The 16187-nt window shown below is 58.3% G+C and overlaps 3 protein-coding genes across 3 annotated transcripts; 2 read left to right on the forward strand and 1 right to left on the reverse strand.

The window, feature by feature from the left end:
* Positions 1-3229: 3229 nt before the first annotated feature.
* DICSQDRAFT_163675 (uncharacterized protein) lies at positions 3230-4084 on the forward strand (the record flags this gene model as incomplete). Its single annotated transcript, XM_007370330.1, has 1 exon — positions 3230-4084. One exon carries the CDS (start codon positions 3230-3232, stop codon positions 4028-4030), a length of 801 nt encoding a protein of 266 aa, XP_007370392.1. The 3' UTR covers positions 4031-4084.
* Positions 4085-7670: 3586 nt separating this feature from the next.
* DICSQDRAFT_163676 (uncharacterized protein) lies at positions 7671-10040 on the reverse strand. Its single transcript, XM_007370331.1, has 2 exons — positions 9790-10040; positions 7671-9736 (listed from the first exon to the last, which is right to left on the reverse strand). Exons 1-2 carry the CDS (start codon positions 10025-10027, stop codon positions 7986-7988), a joined length of 1989 nt encoding a protein of 662 aa, XP_007370393.1. The 5' UTR covers positions 10028-10040; the 3' UTR covers positions 7671-7985.
* A 4554-nt stretch (positions 10041-14594) lies between these two features.
* DICSQDRAFT_70572 (uncharacterized protein) lies at positions 14595-15958 on the forward strand (the record flags this gene model as incomplete). Its single annotated transcript, XM_007370332.1, has 3 exons — positions 14595-14919; positions 15010-15216; positions 15291-15958. The coding sequence occupies 3 exons, from the start codon at positions 14595-14597 to the stop codon at positions 15956-15958; spliced, it is 1200 nt and encodes a 399-aa protein (XP_007370394.1).
* Between the last annotated feature and the right edge of the window lie 229 nt (positions 15959-16187).

Genomic DNA, 16187 nt, shown 5'->3' on the forward strand with positions numbered 1-16187 from the left:
GCGAGCATTCGGACCGGCAAGCAGGCAAGTTCATGTGGTGTTCGTATATATGCTACACTGTCTCCTCTGACCGCCCAGCTCCGAAAATCCGGGGCACTGTCCAGAATACCCCACCGCGTCTACAAGTTATCACACTGTACTGCCCGGGCTTCTTGGTAGTCCCTCACCGCGCATTCCCGACAATGCCGGGCCTCATGAGATATTACGGCGCTCGATCGTCATCGTGGCGTGCTAGGGTGATACCCAAAATACCGGGCAATCCTTGCGATATATTCCCAGTATTGCCCGGTATTTCTCGACGTGGCCTTGTAGTACAACCCATCCAGTGTCCTTGCGCTGGAAGGAGATCCTGACAAGGTGCGGGCAATGTTTTTGACGTGTCGCACGGTATCCTCACGATTGCCCGAGCCAGCATGGGAGGGTAATGTACGACAAGACTTATACACTTTTGCTGATGTCGAAGGCAGTAGTAAGCAGCCGCGTGCAGATAAAGCAAATGCGAGCGCCTCCGTATGCTACCTTGCAGGAGAGTAAAGCGTAGTCGCACCGTCCCCTGCGGCGCATTGAGCACTAGCAGGAAGGTCGAGTAAGTTCGTGAGCTTCATGAAGGGTGAAAGGGGTGCATAAAGGGTATACCGGTACGTTCTATCACGTCGTGGTGAAGGCCAAATGTCTGGATGGCGGGGATGAGCACCGAATGCCCTGGATGCAAGTCTCTCGTACTTATGTGGACAAGATCGATGGGTGAGCATGAGGTCTTCTCTCCGCGGCGATAGGAGAGCGATCGGAGAGCGGTACGGAAGCCTGGCATGGTTACGGGAACCTGAAGTCAGCTCTCATATAACTTCAACAGAGGAATGGTTTTGTGAAACATACTGCTAGGGATCGCGTAGATCTATGTAGGGTGAGTTATCTGGGTACACGAAGGAGGTCGGCGTGGTAAGGCCTACTCAAATACGCCAGATGCAGGCTCAGAAGCAACTGTATTGGGAAGGCGGGACGCAAGGGGGTGGGACTCACCCCACCTCATGTCAGGGTTCTTCCCTACATAGGATTATGGGTCGGCGGTAGCTCTCTGAAGACGCGCCGCCGGTACTAGCAGCCGATCGAAGTTTATGCCGAGTACGAATCATGCTGATTTCGGTGAATGAAAATCTACCGCAGCGGCAACGTTTCATGCTCCATTGCGAAGTCAGAAGTAGGAGAACCCGGAAGACTATCGGCGAGCGATATGTGTCGAAGGTGTCAATAGATTAGATCATGAATATCGATGGGATGTCTACGAACCCACGGCCAGGCAGAGTGACGGACGGCGGCGTTACGACTCCGCATTCGTCGTCTTGATGACTGTAAGGAGGATTCAAGACGTCAGAAAACCGTCCGCGCACCCCCGTGAGTCGACTTCCACTTTCGCCATGCTGGGATGACTTGCACTGTGCTGCGGATGACATTGTCACAGACGCCTGTCGGCCGACCCGGGTATTCAACGAGCAGGACATGCCGGCTTCAGCTTCCAATCACTTGACCTCGCCGTGGCACAACATAGGTCAGAGTTAGCTCACGGGACAAAGGCGGGAGGGTGCCTCGAGGCGAATGGGAAGAGCGCAGATTGGATAGCCGGGTGGTCGGGATATCCACCATACGACACGTCAATAGTGCCTGGAATCCACGCCCGGTTAGGTATGGATTCTCATATCCCCGGCGACTGTTGATGTGACTTAGAACCAAGGGCGGCGATACACGGAGCAATTCATCTGGATCAGGCAGCATCAGTGCACAAGGGTCGAAGTCAAGCCACTTACGAGTGGCGCGCCGGGTCGCCGAGTCCCACCTCAGCGCTTCTCGCCTCGAGTTAGTATAAGACGTCTCCATCAATTTTCCTCAATCCCCCTCTCTCGCCTCTGAGTCTTCCCTCCCAATTACCAGCTCTTCTACTGACCCCTCCTTACAGCTCACCATAATCTATCAATGTCTCAATCGCCTCACCACAAGACTTGCTGCCTAGTCGACTTTGTATTCGCGCCGCTCGACTTGTATGTGTTCCCCCTATGTATTTACTTCAATCGATGCTTATTGAATTATCAGCGAAATCTCGACTACCTAGCAGCGTAGGCTGCGGCAGGTCAGATGTACGCCATTGATGGTCGCTGACTGCATGTCGTCGCTATCCGCTCAGGATGGAGTAAGCCAAACTTCCTATAGTGGCGTACGGACCCATCATCGCCCCACCGTATTTATCCGTCGCTGCGTCTCAGCTGACATGCTGAGGCAGTACTCACAGGAACTCCCTGCTGTGCCTTCGCAATCCCCGAGCGAGCCGCTCACATGGTCGGGCGCATTCCGAAGCATTCTTTTAGTGTCATGTGCATGAGGTACGTGCTTCTCCATGAGCAGATCATCCGGCGGCGACGGTTCATGACATAGTCTCAATGACGTGTTCGCGCCGCCGGACGTCCGGAACGACGGTCTGCAGACATCCACCGCAAAAGGGTAGGTATTCCCATAGCTCAGGTGAGCATTTTACCTTGTATGCCTTTGTATCCAGGTCCTATTATTCTCATCGCATGCGCGATCACGCCGGCGTTGTTCTATCGACCGCCGGTGGTGTGTCTGATAGATCTGACGTTGCGTGCGATCGCCTATGCGTTGAGAACAAGGGGCGTTCCCATGCTATAATGTGCGCGTCCGAAGTCTTGAACCAGGTTATAATGTCTGGGCCACTGCAGCTTGCCTTTCCTACCCTCCGCCGGCCATGCCCTTCCTCTCCTTCACCTTCCCCGGGCGCCCAGTACCTGGCCGTGCGCTTTTGCCCGCCTATGTCCCGTGCACCTGTCATTGGCCCCCGCCTTGATTTCCCCTCCCGCTTCTCCGAATCTCCTCTGCCGGCTTTGCCGCTCGCAGTCCCTGCCTTCGTTCTTGCAGGTATCTCGCGGACTCAGTATGTGAAAAATACCGCTTAAATTCCAGGTGTTGTCGGAAGTCATCCGACAGGTTCTGGAGTCAGCTGGAGGGACTGGGCGGCGTGCAACGTCCGGAAAGTTGGGTAGGATTGCAGGTGTGGCTGAATATGCGGGGCCGGTGAGTGTGCCGAGGCGCCAGGTGCCCATCCGGGTCTGTGTATGGGGGCGCATCGGTGCTAGGACCATCCCTACGAACATACCACACTGTCGAGCTCGACCTCTGTACTTCCTTCTGCACTGCTGCGCTCAATAAATCACTCTACCACACTATGAACAACCTCCCTCGTGCTGGTGCTCGGAAGGAAGTGCGCTGGGCCGACCTCGTAGGCTCCGTCGCGAACTCTCCTACGGAAGTTGGAGCAGCGACGAGCATTGAGGAGGCTCCCACAGACCACACTGCAGCGACCACCACGGACATTGCGAGGTATGTGCATACCCGGGTGGTTTACGAGGAAATTGAGGTCAACTCGAGCGAAAGTACTCCTACCAGCGAGCCCGTTCCGTCTGCGCCACTCATGCGCACCGTCGAACTACCGCCCCTTCTCGCTCCGCAGACAAGCTCAGTGCACGCGTTGCACCAGGTCTTGACCTCCGCGCAGTATGCATGGGACGTGCGCACGCTGCGTATGCCCAACATCAACGACACGGTGCTCGACGAGCCCGCCTTCCTATTCACGCAGGAGGTGAAGTCGTTCGCGATCAGCCTCCATCCCCAACCGTTCACCACTGCGTACGACGACACCGTCGTGGTGATCGCCGAGTACGAAGGCGAACCCATCTCGGTGCGCCAGGTCTTTGCCCAGATGCTCGCTGCCCTGTACAAGCCTCTGGAGGAGCACGACCTCCCGAGCGTCGACGCCCTCAGGCCGCACGCTGAATGGGCAGCGACCGTCCGCGCCAAGCACACATCTCGGCGTGATGTCCTGCGCAACGTCGATCTGTACCCGGCCGAACGTCATCGCCCTGGGCTGTGGTTCCATGGGATCAATGTTGAGGAGGACACGCATGGCCATCCTCGGTATGAGGCCGTCTTCTGTCCCTACTCTCCCATCACGGAAAGACAGGCGTAGCGTATGTATTCCCTGCCCCAATAAGCCTTCTCTATCGATGGCTACAGCTACATCGTTAGGCCCCTGCATAAGTCCTGCGCTCCGACGCAAATCTCGCGGTCTTTGGGCGCGCTTGGCACTTCACTTCACCGACCATAGAATCCAGATCTCGCACACTCCCTGACATACGGTCATCATCTCTTCGCTTTCGATAGCTCTCCATGGCAGTCACGCCTTTGCAATACTCGTTTTCTCTCGTCACGTATCCGCGGTGTATCATTAACGTCTTTCGACTCTCCGGAATTTACATCATACTGTACATGTTACGCTATCTCTGGCGGTGTCTACATTGTATCGTCACCTTGACTGTCTCTTGCCATATACTCAGACTTCTGCGTCTTGACCGCAATTCCATCGTATGTGAATCATCTCACCCTATCGATATATATGGTGTCACCTCCATTGTCACATTTAACCATTATAATAAAATCCATCCCTCGATTTGAAATCCACCACTGGCACAGATCCCCTGTTTTACCGTGTCACCGTACTACAAGACAATATCGAGTCCAATAATATGCGTTATATCATCGTATCACTGTCATTCACAGCGTAGTTCGTCAAAGTCAACCCGTCCGTATTGAGAGCGTCGAGTACGGCTACCCGGATGGGTTAGCCGAGTATGGTACGTTAAACGCCGACCGGGCACCTCTTTACCGCGGACTGCCAATGCTATCTTGCCGCCGACGGCTCCGGAGGGGTGAAGTCTCAGTAAGCTCATGTCACTACATGTTGGGGAGTGTTCTACTGCTAACATGGTTTTTATCAAATATATCAGCTTTTACGACACCACAGTGAGTACCAAACTGCACTTGCGTGCAGTGATGTCCGTGCAGTTCGTTATATCGCGGGTCTCAGTCGCGCAGATTTTCCTTATACAGGCAACATCAATCGCTGGAATCTCAAGTGTATGTTCATGTGATGCTTGGTGTCACCTTCGCATAACAGGGTCACCTGGATAGGAGCATGTAAAACAACCCGCTACCACAGCATCGCAAATGTGGACCCACATGTCTTCATGTCCAGCCCTATCATAGGCGTGCATCCCATGTGGTATTGGCGGACTGGTAAGCGAATTGCGCCCATTCTGAACCTCCGAGATGGTTTACTATGTTTCAAAAGGTCTATAGACGTCTGTGATCATGACACGTCACACCAAGCTCCTGAACAACTACCGCGTCCTTGCGGGAACGCATCCTCGCCACAGTGACCTTATCCTCTTCCTCGGCTTTTGGACCCACCTGCCCTTGTGACGCTCGTATCTGGCCAATCACATTCTGGTCGATCACAGTCTGCGGCAGATTCGATCTAAGGATGCCCCAAGCACCCTAGGCGCTTCATACATCCTGGGCCTTTGCTCATTCGGTCCCCACGCCGAAGCTCCGAGAATGGTACATTGCTGCACATTGATCTCCTTGTCTTCAATGCCGATGTACCATGGTCGATGGCGGTATTTCCACCAGCAAACGCGTCTTGCTTGCACCGTTCCGAGGTTACGAGGTAAGTACTAGTACCACGACTCAGTACTCAGCACTCAGCGCCCACGTGTGTCTGGCGTGGTGACTGCATGGCAGTCTCAAACGTCGTCAAGGGACATTTCCTAGCGCGGGCATCAGCTTACTTGGTATCGTCTCTAGGGCAAGTCGTCGACTTCAATCCCTCGTCTTACACCGGCCCCTTGCCCGTCCATGCCGGGTTCATGGTACTTGTCGGATCGCTCTTACATCTTCGGCACATAGAAGCGTCAATTCCCAACAGAAAGCCTTGTACTTGCGATATCGAACGCAGCCCTGTCGAGATGACTGAAGCGTGGTCATGTCTTACTACCCCATACATCACCTTTCGAGCAGCGGTACTCCCGAGGGGTCCCTTTTCGCCCTACGCTCCTTGGTATCGCTACCTTCATAGGGAGGTGCGAGATCCTTGTGCCATCGCGTCTGGACGTCGCCGATAGCTCCTAGTTCAAGATACAGTACATAATAGAGGACGATGTTCCTCCAGAGAAGACTTTGTGGCGTCACACTATGCTGCCAAACGACCGCTTATTCAGCCATATCTCTCAATCGCAGACGTCGAGGAACTCGAGCAAGTCTTATGTCCGCGGCATTCGAGGGTATTGACGAGGTCCTCCATCCCTACCTGGAGATGATGAAGCGGGGGATTGAGCCTTAGGCAGACATCGCTACGCCACACGCGCCGCTCCTCGAAGAGAGCATGCCCGCCGCGACGAGTGGATAGGTGTTCGAGCTGCTGCCGCATGGATGGGATTGCTTAGGGGCAGGGCAGGCACGCCATCGCTCGCCCGTCCACCCCATCCGAGTTGCTCCGGCCGAATCCTATTCACTGGCGCAGGCCTGATCACATTCTGGACGCACCGGTGAAGGCCGATGGGCAATGCGGAGGTGCGTACGGACGCTATCTCGATACTCATGATCTTGTCCCCACTCTCTTCGACGGGCGTACTCCGCGACATTCCTATCGCATCGCCGCGGCGCACTCGGCGCGGTAAGCTTCGTCTCGGTCATGCACCCCAGATCTCTGCTGATAGACTACTCAGGCTCGCCTTCATTATATGGTTCATATTCCTTGCAGATCCCCCACAGCTCCACATCGCGCGAACACACGGATCGCGATTCCATCTTCGCTCGATGGTCGATGTAGATTACCTTTAGCCCCGTCTCCGAACTCGTAGTTCAGAAACCGTCGGCATCGGAATTACCTCGTATCTCCGTCCGCACATCGTGCGCATGCGACGCGCTGCTGCTCATGGCGACACGCAGATCCTCCGGATGCGAAGCGCTCGTCGACCGGGCGGGCGGGCGAGCGACCCGAAAACATTGCCTTTATAGCCAGTCTTGTCCGAAAGCTGGGTCTCTCGCCCCGAGTTGGCGATGTTGAGGTATGCCAAGGACCGGCTGCGCGGAGAAGAAGGCTCGCGACGCCCAGAAGGGTACAACGGCATGGTGCGAGTAGGTCAAGACGAGCGTGATCGCCCGCGATGTCTCCATATGATATGTACGAAGGGCCCAGTCACCATTACAATAGATGGTGACGCCGGGTTTGCCACGGCGGCATCGACTGGAGTTGTCATGAATGTGGGCTACTCACCTGAGACAAGGACGTGTCGCAGGTGGTAAGTACTGCGCGTTCACCGTCCAGAGATGAGGCAGAAACCACGCTAGGCCAATCCATATGTGAAGGCGCCGAGGAAGAAGTGGTACCAACAGACGCGAATGCGGCTGTCGGCATCCCACAGTCATGCTCCTCGAGGAGACCAGAGACGAGAGCGCGGGTTCTGGAGGCCGACGAGGAAAACGAGCGAATGGCCGAAGACGAGACGGCGTACGGTGTGTACCGCGCGTCGCCCTTCCGAGTCTTGGTGTTGAGTGTATCGCCGGACAAGGCAGAGGCACCGCATACACTCACCTCCGACATGGCTTATACGTAGGACACAAGGCTTGAAAGCCACACGTCGCCTCCGAGGGTCAATAGAATGGAGGGCGACGCCTCGGTGCGTCCTCCATTCCAATCCCCGCGGAGGAACGAAGCGCCATGCAACAACCTCCGTGGCACGCTCTCCCTCCATATCGAGGGGTTTATGGGAATAGTGCGTGTTGATCCCTAGCTGAACGTATAGTACATGAATGTACAGCATACCCAATGCCAATGACGAGAAACATGATACGTGAGGGTGAGAGAATCCTATGGAGACAGCGGTACACAATGACGTGGAGGGTGTAAACAAGACCGGGCAGAGAGAATGGAAACCAGAACTAGAATGTAGCGCTACACAATGCAAGTCAGTACACGACCGAGTATATGGGATGTTGGCTCAAAGAACAGCGCCAACGATGTCAATGGAGCACCCACCTACTCCTACCCCTCCCTGACCTCTGCAGCCCCGAAACAAAGGGCGCTAATGATCGAGGTCGACGTCCTTCACAATGTCCACGTTCACACACTCCTCCAGCGTCGCCACTAGCTGGTCATCATGTATGAACGGCGCGTTCAGGATCAGCCGGTCCAACGGCGCGCCCAGCGCCGCACGCTCCCTCACGACTCCGTGCAGCAAGAAGTAGTCGACCTCGTCGTCGACGAGCGTCAGCTTCTTCAAATGCGGCCAGCTCAGCACTCCCTCCGAATGCGAGTGCGAGTGCCCGTACCCATACCCGTGCGCATCGGGCCCGGCGTGTTCTTTGCGGAAGAGCTGGAGGAACTTGGATGTCGCGGAGTTGATAACGGTGAGGTGTGTGATTGTGGGTAGAGCGCGGGTGAACCGCCGCGTGGGGGTGCACATCGAGGCATTGAGGAGGGAGAGGTTGCGCAGGGCGGGGTAGCGCCCCAGTCCGGTCGCAGACCCAGAAGGGGATGCGGAAGCTGCTGCGGAGGTGTCGGTGGGGAGGGGAAGCGAAGCGACAAACTCGCGGAACTCGGTCTCATCGAGATTGGCGAGCGTGAGCTCCTGGAGGTTCGGGGTCTCAAGCAGGGACGACATCCTGCATACGGTGTCGCCGGAGAGCTCGAGGTAGCGGAGCGTGGGGATGTGGAGCGGCGGGTACGCCCGACCGGCGTGAAGGTGGATGTATGTCCCCCGGAGGATGAGCGCACGAATGTTGGGCGACGCGGCAATAACACTCCGGAACTGCTCGTACTGGAGCCTGGTTTGGTGCCAGAGCCAGCGGAGGTCGAGTGCGACGAGGTTATGGAGGGGCGGCGCGGACCATGGGGTGGAGAGCGAGTCGAAGCGGACGGAAGTGAGAGCGTCGGCGCCGCCCTGGAGGATCTCGTGAAGGAGGACCTCCTGGTTCCCCGAAGACCCGGAGAGGGAGAGCTGTAGGTGGCGGAGCATGGGAGCGCTGGCGTTGGCAAGGCGGCCACCGACGGCGTAAATTGTAGCTGGGTCGGAAGTTGTGAGCGCGAATCGACGCCATCGTTGGATATGTGGGAGGAATCGGGCTATAAGCTGGTCGACTGCCGTAGTGTTGAGGAGAGGGGTTGAGCGCGTGTCTATGGTTATGTCTATGGGCTGGCCGCAGGAGCGCTGGAGACAAAGCGGAATCCACCCGAACGGCCGTGGATGTTTGATTACGATGTTTGTCCAGAGATCGGGGGTGTTGAGCGCGATTTCGCGCCATTGGCGGGAGACAGCGGCGACGACGAGCGGAAACGGGCGAGGTATTGATGATCCTAGGATGGGATCGTCCTGCGGCATGCGGCTCCCCACTTTGAAAATCAGCTCAAGTACCTCGCGAGGGAGGCGCAAGACGGGGATGAGGAATGTCGAGAGGGCATCTATGCGTGCGCGAATGCAAGACAGCGTCGCCTCGTTCATGTGGACCTGGTTCATGAGCGAGCTCACGGCAGGGCTGAAGTGCGGGCCATCCACGTCGGCCGAAGGGTGGACGAGAACGCGCCAACCATCGGATCCATACTGAAACGAGTCCCGGCCATAGTTCTCCTGGAATCGCTTGACTTCGCGCTGGAGAAGAGGCAGGAACTGGTCACGATTGGCACTTGGAGGAATGGGAGGTGTGCAGAAGCGGACTCGCCTGGTACGAGGGGTCTGTAGTGATCTGTTTGATGAGAAGCAGACGATGGTATTGGTGCTCAGCGGCCTGACGGTTGAGTTCGCCGATAACGTCGCGGATAGTAGACAAGCCCATTCCTCTAGTCGGGCTTTAGGAGGATGCGACAAGTAACCAGAGGTCTGGCCGACGTACCTGAGAAGGAGAGAGACAGAAGGGGCGTCGGCGGACACAGACTGTGAGGAGAGACAAGCTTGGGAGTCGTCGTCCAGACATGGCCCAGCCGAGGCCCTGTCTCGCCTTGAGCCCAGCGCATCCGCCCCGCTCGGCCCTTGCCGGCCCACCCATCCACATCCCGAACAGGCGTCTCTTCGCCGCATCCGCCTCCACATCGCACACCACGACGCGAGCGGGCGCGGAGGGTGCCATCCATCGCTGCCCGCCATGTTCTCGGTGTGACCGTGTGATGCGCACGCGCATATATTCAGCAAATCGCTGCGATCGCGGTTACGAGATCAGGTCAGTCCATTCAGTTCCATACGCGCGCGACACCACACCTGATAACCTGTTCGCGTCCTTTACAGAATCGCGGTGTTCCTGGGTCGAGGGGAGAGAGCGTGAGGGATAAGAGAATAACGAGAGAGCATGGCCAAATACACACCGCCTTTGTTAAGCCTCGGACGCTTGATTGTCGTGCGCATCCGATAGCCTTGATAATTGGCGCTCTCGGTGCTCCGTGTTCTTCGTCATGTCGTAAGTCCCACTCGCTTATATCCGTGCGTCTAAGTACCACGCAATGCGGTTCGAGATATCATGCTTCGCTCTGAGCGCAGGGGAGCGGGACAGAGCGGCCAACCTCATGCCATGCAGTTCGTCTTCTCGGTCTTTGCATCCGGAATCCTCCTACGCCATCCCTGCATCTGCATCTGAGAAACCACGCTGTATTCTGGGGTGTACACCCGCTATATGCGCCCGGATCGAGTGAGTTAATGGCGTCCTGGATGTTCCGTCAAGAACTGACACGCGACGATCCCATCCAGAGGCGAAACGAGCGCGTCCGCAAACTACCTGTGGCTACAGTATAGCGTGACTGCCTAGTCCCAAACGGCACTCCAACAGCCTACTAGGGTGACACGCCTTGCGCAGACGGCAATGGAATGGCCCGCATTGTATCCTCGCACTCCGGACGGTATGTGGCCGGGTCCTTCTCGCCTTGCGCCATGGGACTATGGGTGACGTACTGAGCACAGTAGAACCTCCGATCCCCCAGCTGGACCTGAATTCAGCGTGCTAGCAGTTAGCGTTCTGGGGTGCTCACCTCCAAGCCACAAGCTTACAGGGTCAACGATTGATCCAAGGTTTGGTTCAAGTTCGAGTCCGAATACACGCCCCTAGCTCGCAGCAGGCGAAGCCCACCGGCCACAATTAAACGAGACTCGAGAGGCAGGCGCGTGACAAAGACGTGAGTACTCGCGTTCTCGACCGCGAGGGCACGACGGTGTGTGCGGCCTGCTCGGTTAATTATTCTCGTGCTTCGTTCTGATAGCACCCCGTGCGGGAATGGATAGCATCCAGACGCAGGTGATGCGGACAGGAGAACAGCATGCCGCGTCTGTCTTCTTCCTGCGTCGCGCCCTCTGCCCACCGGCGACCAACGAGCACGGGCGCACCGATGTCTTTCGCTCATCCGACCCTCGATCTCCGTGTCGTTGCCGGGCTCACGGCGGTGGGCACGATAGTCTGTTCTCTGTTGTCTATTATCCCAACTGCGGTACTTGTGTGCAGGGCACGCATGCCCACGAAATCACGAACGTGAACTATGATCAAGGGGACAGGTACGCACTCCCTTTCCCGCCCGTGGCTGCCAATGAGAACGTACCACGACTCTGCAACCTGAAATCCCAATCCTTCCCATCCAGATCGTCTGCAACCCGAATCAGCAGGCTATACGCTTCAGAGTATGGGGCTTTGACACGAGTATGACATATGCCAGCGCCCGACTAGTTGGCGTCAGCGGTATCATCCCAGGTCGCATTCAACGAAGCCGGGGGACAGAGACAGGGAGATGGGATTTGCTCGGTTACCAACGGTCGAGGTCCGCGGAAATGGCAATAGGCTCCCAGCAGCGGAGTACGCTGAGACGATCGTCGAGGCCCATACACGGCGAAACCGCAACGTGCCCTTCTAATCTCTGATGGTGTGGCCGAAACGCAATCTGGCAAGAACGGACTCGAGCCGTCAAGGTGTGTCTATTTTTCTCTCAGCTGCGAGGTGCTGCTGCACAGTATGTATGCCTGCACCTGCGACGTCGTTATCTTCCGGACGCTGGAAGCACTCCGCACGTGCAGAAGCCCTTGCGGCTGTCCTTCCTCTCGTTCTGTCGTTCTCCCAGCTGTGATGCTGCGAACCCCCGTCTTCTATCGGAGTCGTCCGACGTCGGACGGTGTCGTAATCATTCAGTTCCGTGCAGGTTGCGGAGTCCGCTCGCTGCAGCGTGGCCTTTTCGAACCTCCATTCACCCTCCTGCTACTGTGGCCACATCGCATACCAATCTGCGCCATCTCGAGCTCCCATCTCGCCTGCTCTGTCGAATCCGTCTATCCAGGACCCGAGTTATCATCATATGTGCTGTGTATGCGTCCCATCCCCCATCCCAATCTCCATCCCCAATACGCGCGCTTAGTGTTGCGTGTTGCATGTTTGCGCTGGCTCTTGCAGCTATCCGCCAATGTGCGAACGCACGGTTGCGCTTCTAGCGCCGGCGCCCCAGGACGCGTACGTGTTCGTGTGCGTTCCGCCTCGATGGCACGTCGTACAAGGTTCTGCCGGCCAGCAACACTAGTCACCACTAGTCCCGTCCCAGCCAGTCTTCTTTCTGAATCCTCCCTGCCATCTTCGAGCTATGGTGGGCATTGTGCATTGTGGCATTTGTGGCGTATCTGTGGCCAGCCGCCCGATGCGGAAGTTGCAGGCATGTGCGTATCCCGCAATGAGGCCATCTCCGACACGACGGGAGGGGCGCCCTTGCCGTACTCGTCGCGATCGCTCTGTGCTGGCGGCCGTTTGGCAATGCAGTTTGCAATCCGACATGCGTCTGGGCCTCGACGTCGTTGGGCGCGCTACTTATCGTCGCCACGCCGCCTCCCCCACGGCCCCGGAGGTCTAGCCCCTCCTTCGCGTCGCTATAACGTACGTGGTACACCGCGTATCCCGCCTTCGAACCGAGGGCGTGCTTCGATGATGCATCGAGGGGGTTCGATGGGCGGGCGGAAGCGCGTGTAGTCGCGGCCACGGCTAGTTTGAGGAAGGCACCCATACGTGAGTATGTGTGCCTCTCGAGCCGTTCGCGTTCCTGTAAGGCTGCAGCCGAGCACGCGTGTTATCTGAGCAGCTCAGCTAGTCGTCTTGCTATCTGTCCCCGAGAGCTTTGGACAGTGTCCAGGGCCAGTGAGGTGTGGCCACACCAGGGACCCGCGCTAACCAGGGGTTCGCGGGCTTACGCGCGCCGGCGGGACGGGGGTGCTGAGCGCTGAGATCTCGCCTAAGTACGGCATCCAAATCTCGCATCTCGTTGCAAGCGTGCCCGGTTCTTCGCTCGCTCATTCGAGGGTTCTGCCTGGTACGTGTGGCCTAGACCAAGTGGAGCCCATTACTCTTATGCAGTCACTCAGTTGCAGGTGCATCCGACGCACCACTCGGCGAAGAGCGCATACGTCCGATGGTGTCGTGGCGCCTCTCTGGGTTCAAAGTCCGGGGTTCCCAGGCCAGTTACATCTCCCACATTCACTTCCCAGCTCCTTCGCTTCGTGCCATTAAGCAAGAAGCAATTGCCAGTGCGTCGTGAGCCGGGCTCATTTCGCTCAGGGCCAACGCAGGCGTGCGACAGTTGCTAGAAGGCGGCCTGCGCAGATCGCTGGCTTCCCCTTTCCCTAGTCCTTCTCTTCCTGCCTTACCAATACCAACTTCACTGCTCACGCCGCATACTGCGCCCGTTATCTGGCCACAAGGTTGCCATGCTGAGCTGGTCACGGCCGGGGCAATGCAGTACGGGTGGCGCGGCTAGATTGTGGGGTATTGGCTGCAAAATGCGTAAAATATTATTGCAGCTTCGGGGCACATTGCGGCGAGCGCCGCCGCTTGGCTCGGGAGACCCGGATATGGGAAAGGCGCTTGGTGCGCCTGCCCCGAAATGGCGACCATGCGGCGAACACGAGGCAGGGGATGGAGTTTCTGTGAATCCGTGATTCGAGGCCTCGGGCGCGCGGGAAAGGAGCAGGTGCGAAAGGCCGGTTGTGGCTCGTCTCGTTTACCTCACCGTTTGCTCCCAAAGGGCTCGAAAGGCCATTTCCAGGACGCTCTGTGTCCGCGCCTTGTCCGCCACGCTGCGGCCTCCCAACGCTCTAGAATGCCTATTATCTGTATACGCGAGGGGCACGCGAAGTCACTGCCAGCAGAGAACCGGCGCTCGCGGCGTACATGCTGCTGTCCCCGGTCCTGGGACTCGATGCACAGACGCGGATGGGATCTGGCGGTGCGACTGCGCGGCAATTATGCTCCTCTTGCGTCTGATACGCTGTCGGCATCGAACACTGATCTGACCTTGAGCAGGCGCGCACGATCGTGACGTGAATATTTGCGGCCGTTCCTTTGATCATCGCTCGCGGAAGCCCAAAGTCCAGATCCCGGTCGCTAGAACGCCTCTTCCTCGGTCCTGCCACAATCGTCCTTGCGCAACAAGTATAAGTACCCGACGTTCGTCCTCGCAACCACCCGCCGTCCCCCAAGCACCGTAGCTGGGCCGTACGTTGGTCCCTTGTCTTCCTTGTCTCTAGTCCACGAAGTGACCGTCGCCACCTTCGCACGTCACCCGCCTTCCACGCTGTGTATTATTGTGTACTCCTCAGGCACTACTACCGCCGAAACGCAACTTGTCTTATAGCACGCCGCTCCGGCTTACGCAGCAACCCAACTTCAACGACTACTTCTCCCGAAAGTTCAACATGCCTTCGTATTTCCGTAGCCTCTTTGGTGGCAATAGCTCCAAGTCCTCGCACACGAGGTCACACTCTCAGCCCCCTCCGCCTATCTATACGGGTGCTCCCCCGGCTGGGATGGCTTCTGCCGCTGCTGCAGGGGCAGTTCCAGGCATGAGCAGGAGCTACAGTCACTCCGCACGCTCGAACGCCCCCTCGCCCCTCCGGTATGCTACGACAACAGACACACGAACCGCCTACGGCTACGGCAGGGCTCCACCAGCGACCAAGCCTCGTCCCGAGATGCGTCCTCACCCCGCGCGGAGTGCCAGCTACAAGACGCCAGAGACCCGTAAGTGGCATTGCCCTCCGCCGCTCGGCAACCGCTAACCGATCCGCGTATTGCGTAAATGCCTTGTGTCGCATTATGTGCTCCCCGCAGCCCGCGCCGCGCTATACACGCCTTCTATGTCTTACGCGACGCCGCCGAGCTCACGATCGAACTCGAGTTCTTCGCTCTACCCGGGCACGCCTGGGTCCCTTCCACGGACCCCCAGCTCGGAGGCAGGCCACTTCCCCGGCTCGCGCCCCCCTCTGCGCTCGAATCACACCTGGCACCCCTCGGGCACTGCAGGCAGCTCGTCCTCCTGTAAGCACTCCTCTCTCACTGATCCTGCACACAGCCCCTGCCGATCCGACTGACCCCGAACGCTCCCTTCACAGACGGCTCGCGCGGCCGCTCGAACTCGCAGACGTCGCTCCTGCAGCAGACGCGCAGCACGACGCTGCACATGCACCCGCTGCTCGCGCACACGCGCCTGCACCGCGCGCCGATCACGTACGACATCTCCTTCACGCCCTCCGCGCGCACCGTCCTCGACCGTGCGACGCACTCGGCGATCCCCGCCCACACGCTCTCCCAGCCCGCGACGGACCCCCCGACGCCCGCCGGGGCGCGCCTCGTCCTCCGCTCGCACAAGTTCCCGTGGCCGGTGATCGTCACCGCCTCGCACTCGTCCTCGACCCCAGCCCCGTCCTCGGGGCGCGCACGCTTCACTGTGGGCCCGCCCTCGAGCAACGGGCACGGGTCCCGCCCGAGCACGGCTGACGGCGGCGCCACGATCACGAACCTCGACGTGCTCTACGCGGTGCACAACACGCTCATGGTGCCCATCACGCCTGAGGAGTGGGAGGCGCTCGGGCACGGCAGCAAGGCGCAGCAGAAGGTGACCGCCGCGTACCAGCGCCGCTGCACGCGCATGGGCGGTGGCTGGGAGGGCGGCGTGCGCCGGATCGACTGGCTCGGGGAGAAGACGTGGCTGATCGGCGTCGAGGTCGACAAGGCCGCCGGCCATGGCGGCGCGGGCAAGCTCGTCTTCGGGCGCGGGTGAAGCGTCTGAGCCGCTGAGAAGGCTTGGCTTTCTCCCTCCCGCGCACCTGCATTCACCCCGAGGTATTCGATCCCACGTTCGCGCAGTTGCTCTGGCTGGTCCTTGGATTCAACGCGCTATAATTGGGTTCTGAATACTGGGGTCCGCGACGGGAGCTGTATCCGCAAGCACAGGCTTGCGCGGGCTCTCGCTATGACTCCGACGTGACCGCAAGCGGCGTCGTGGCTGG

This window comes from Dichomitus squalens (genome assembly GCF_000275845.1).
Source record: "Dichomitus squalens LYAD-421 SS1 unplaced genomic scaffold DICSQscaffold_65, whole genome shotgun sequence".
Lineage (NCBI taxonomy): Eukaryota > Fungi > Basidiomycota > Agaricomycetes > Polyporales > Polyporaceae > Dichomitus > Dichomitus squalens.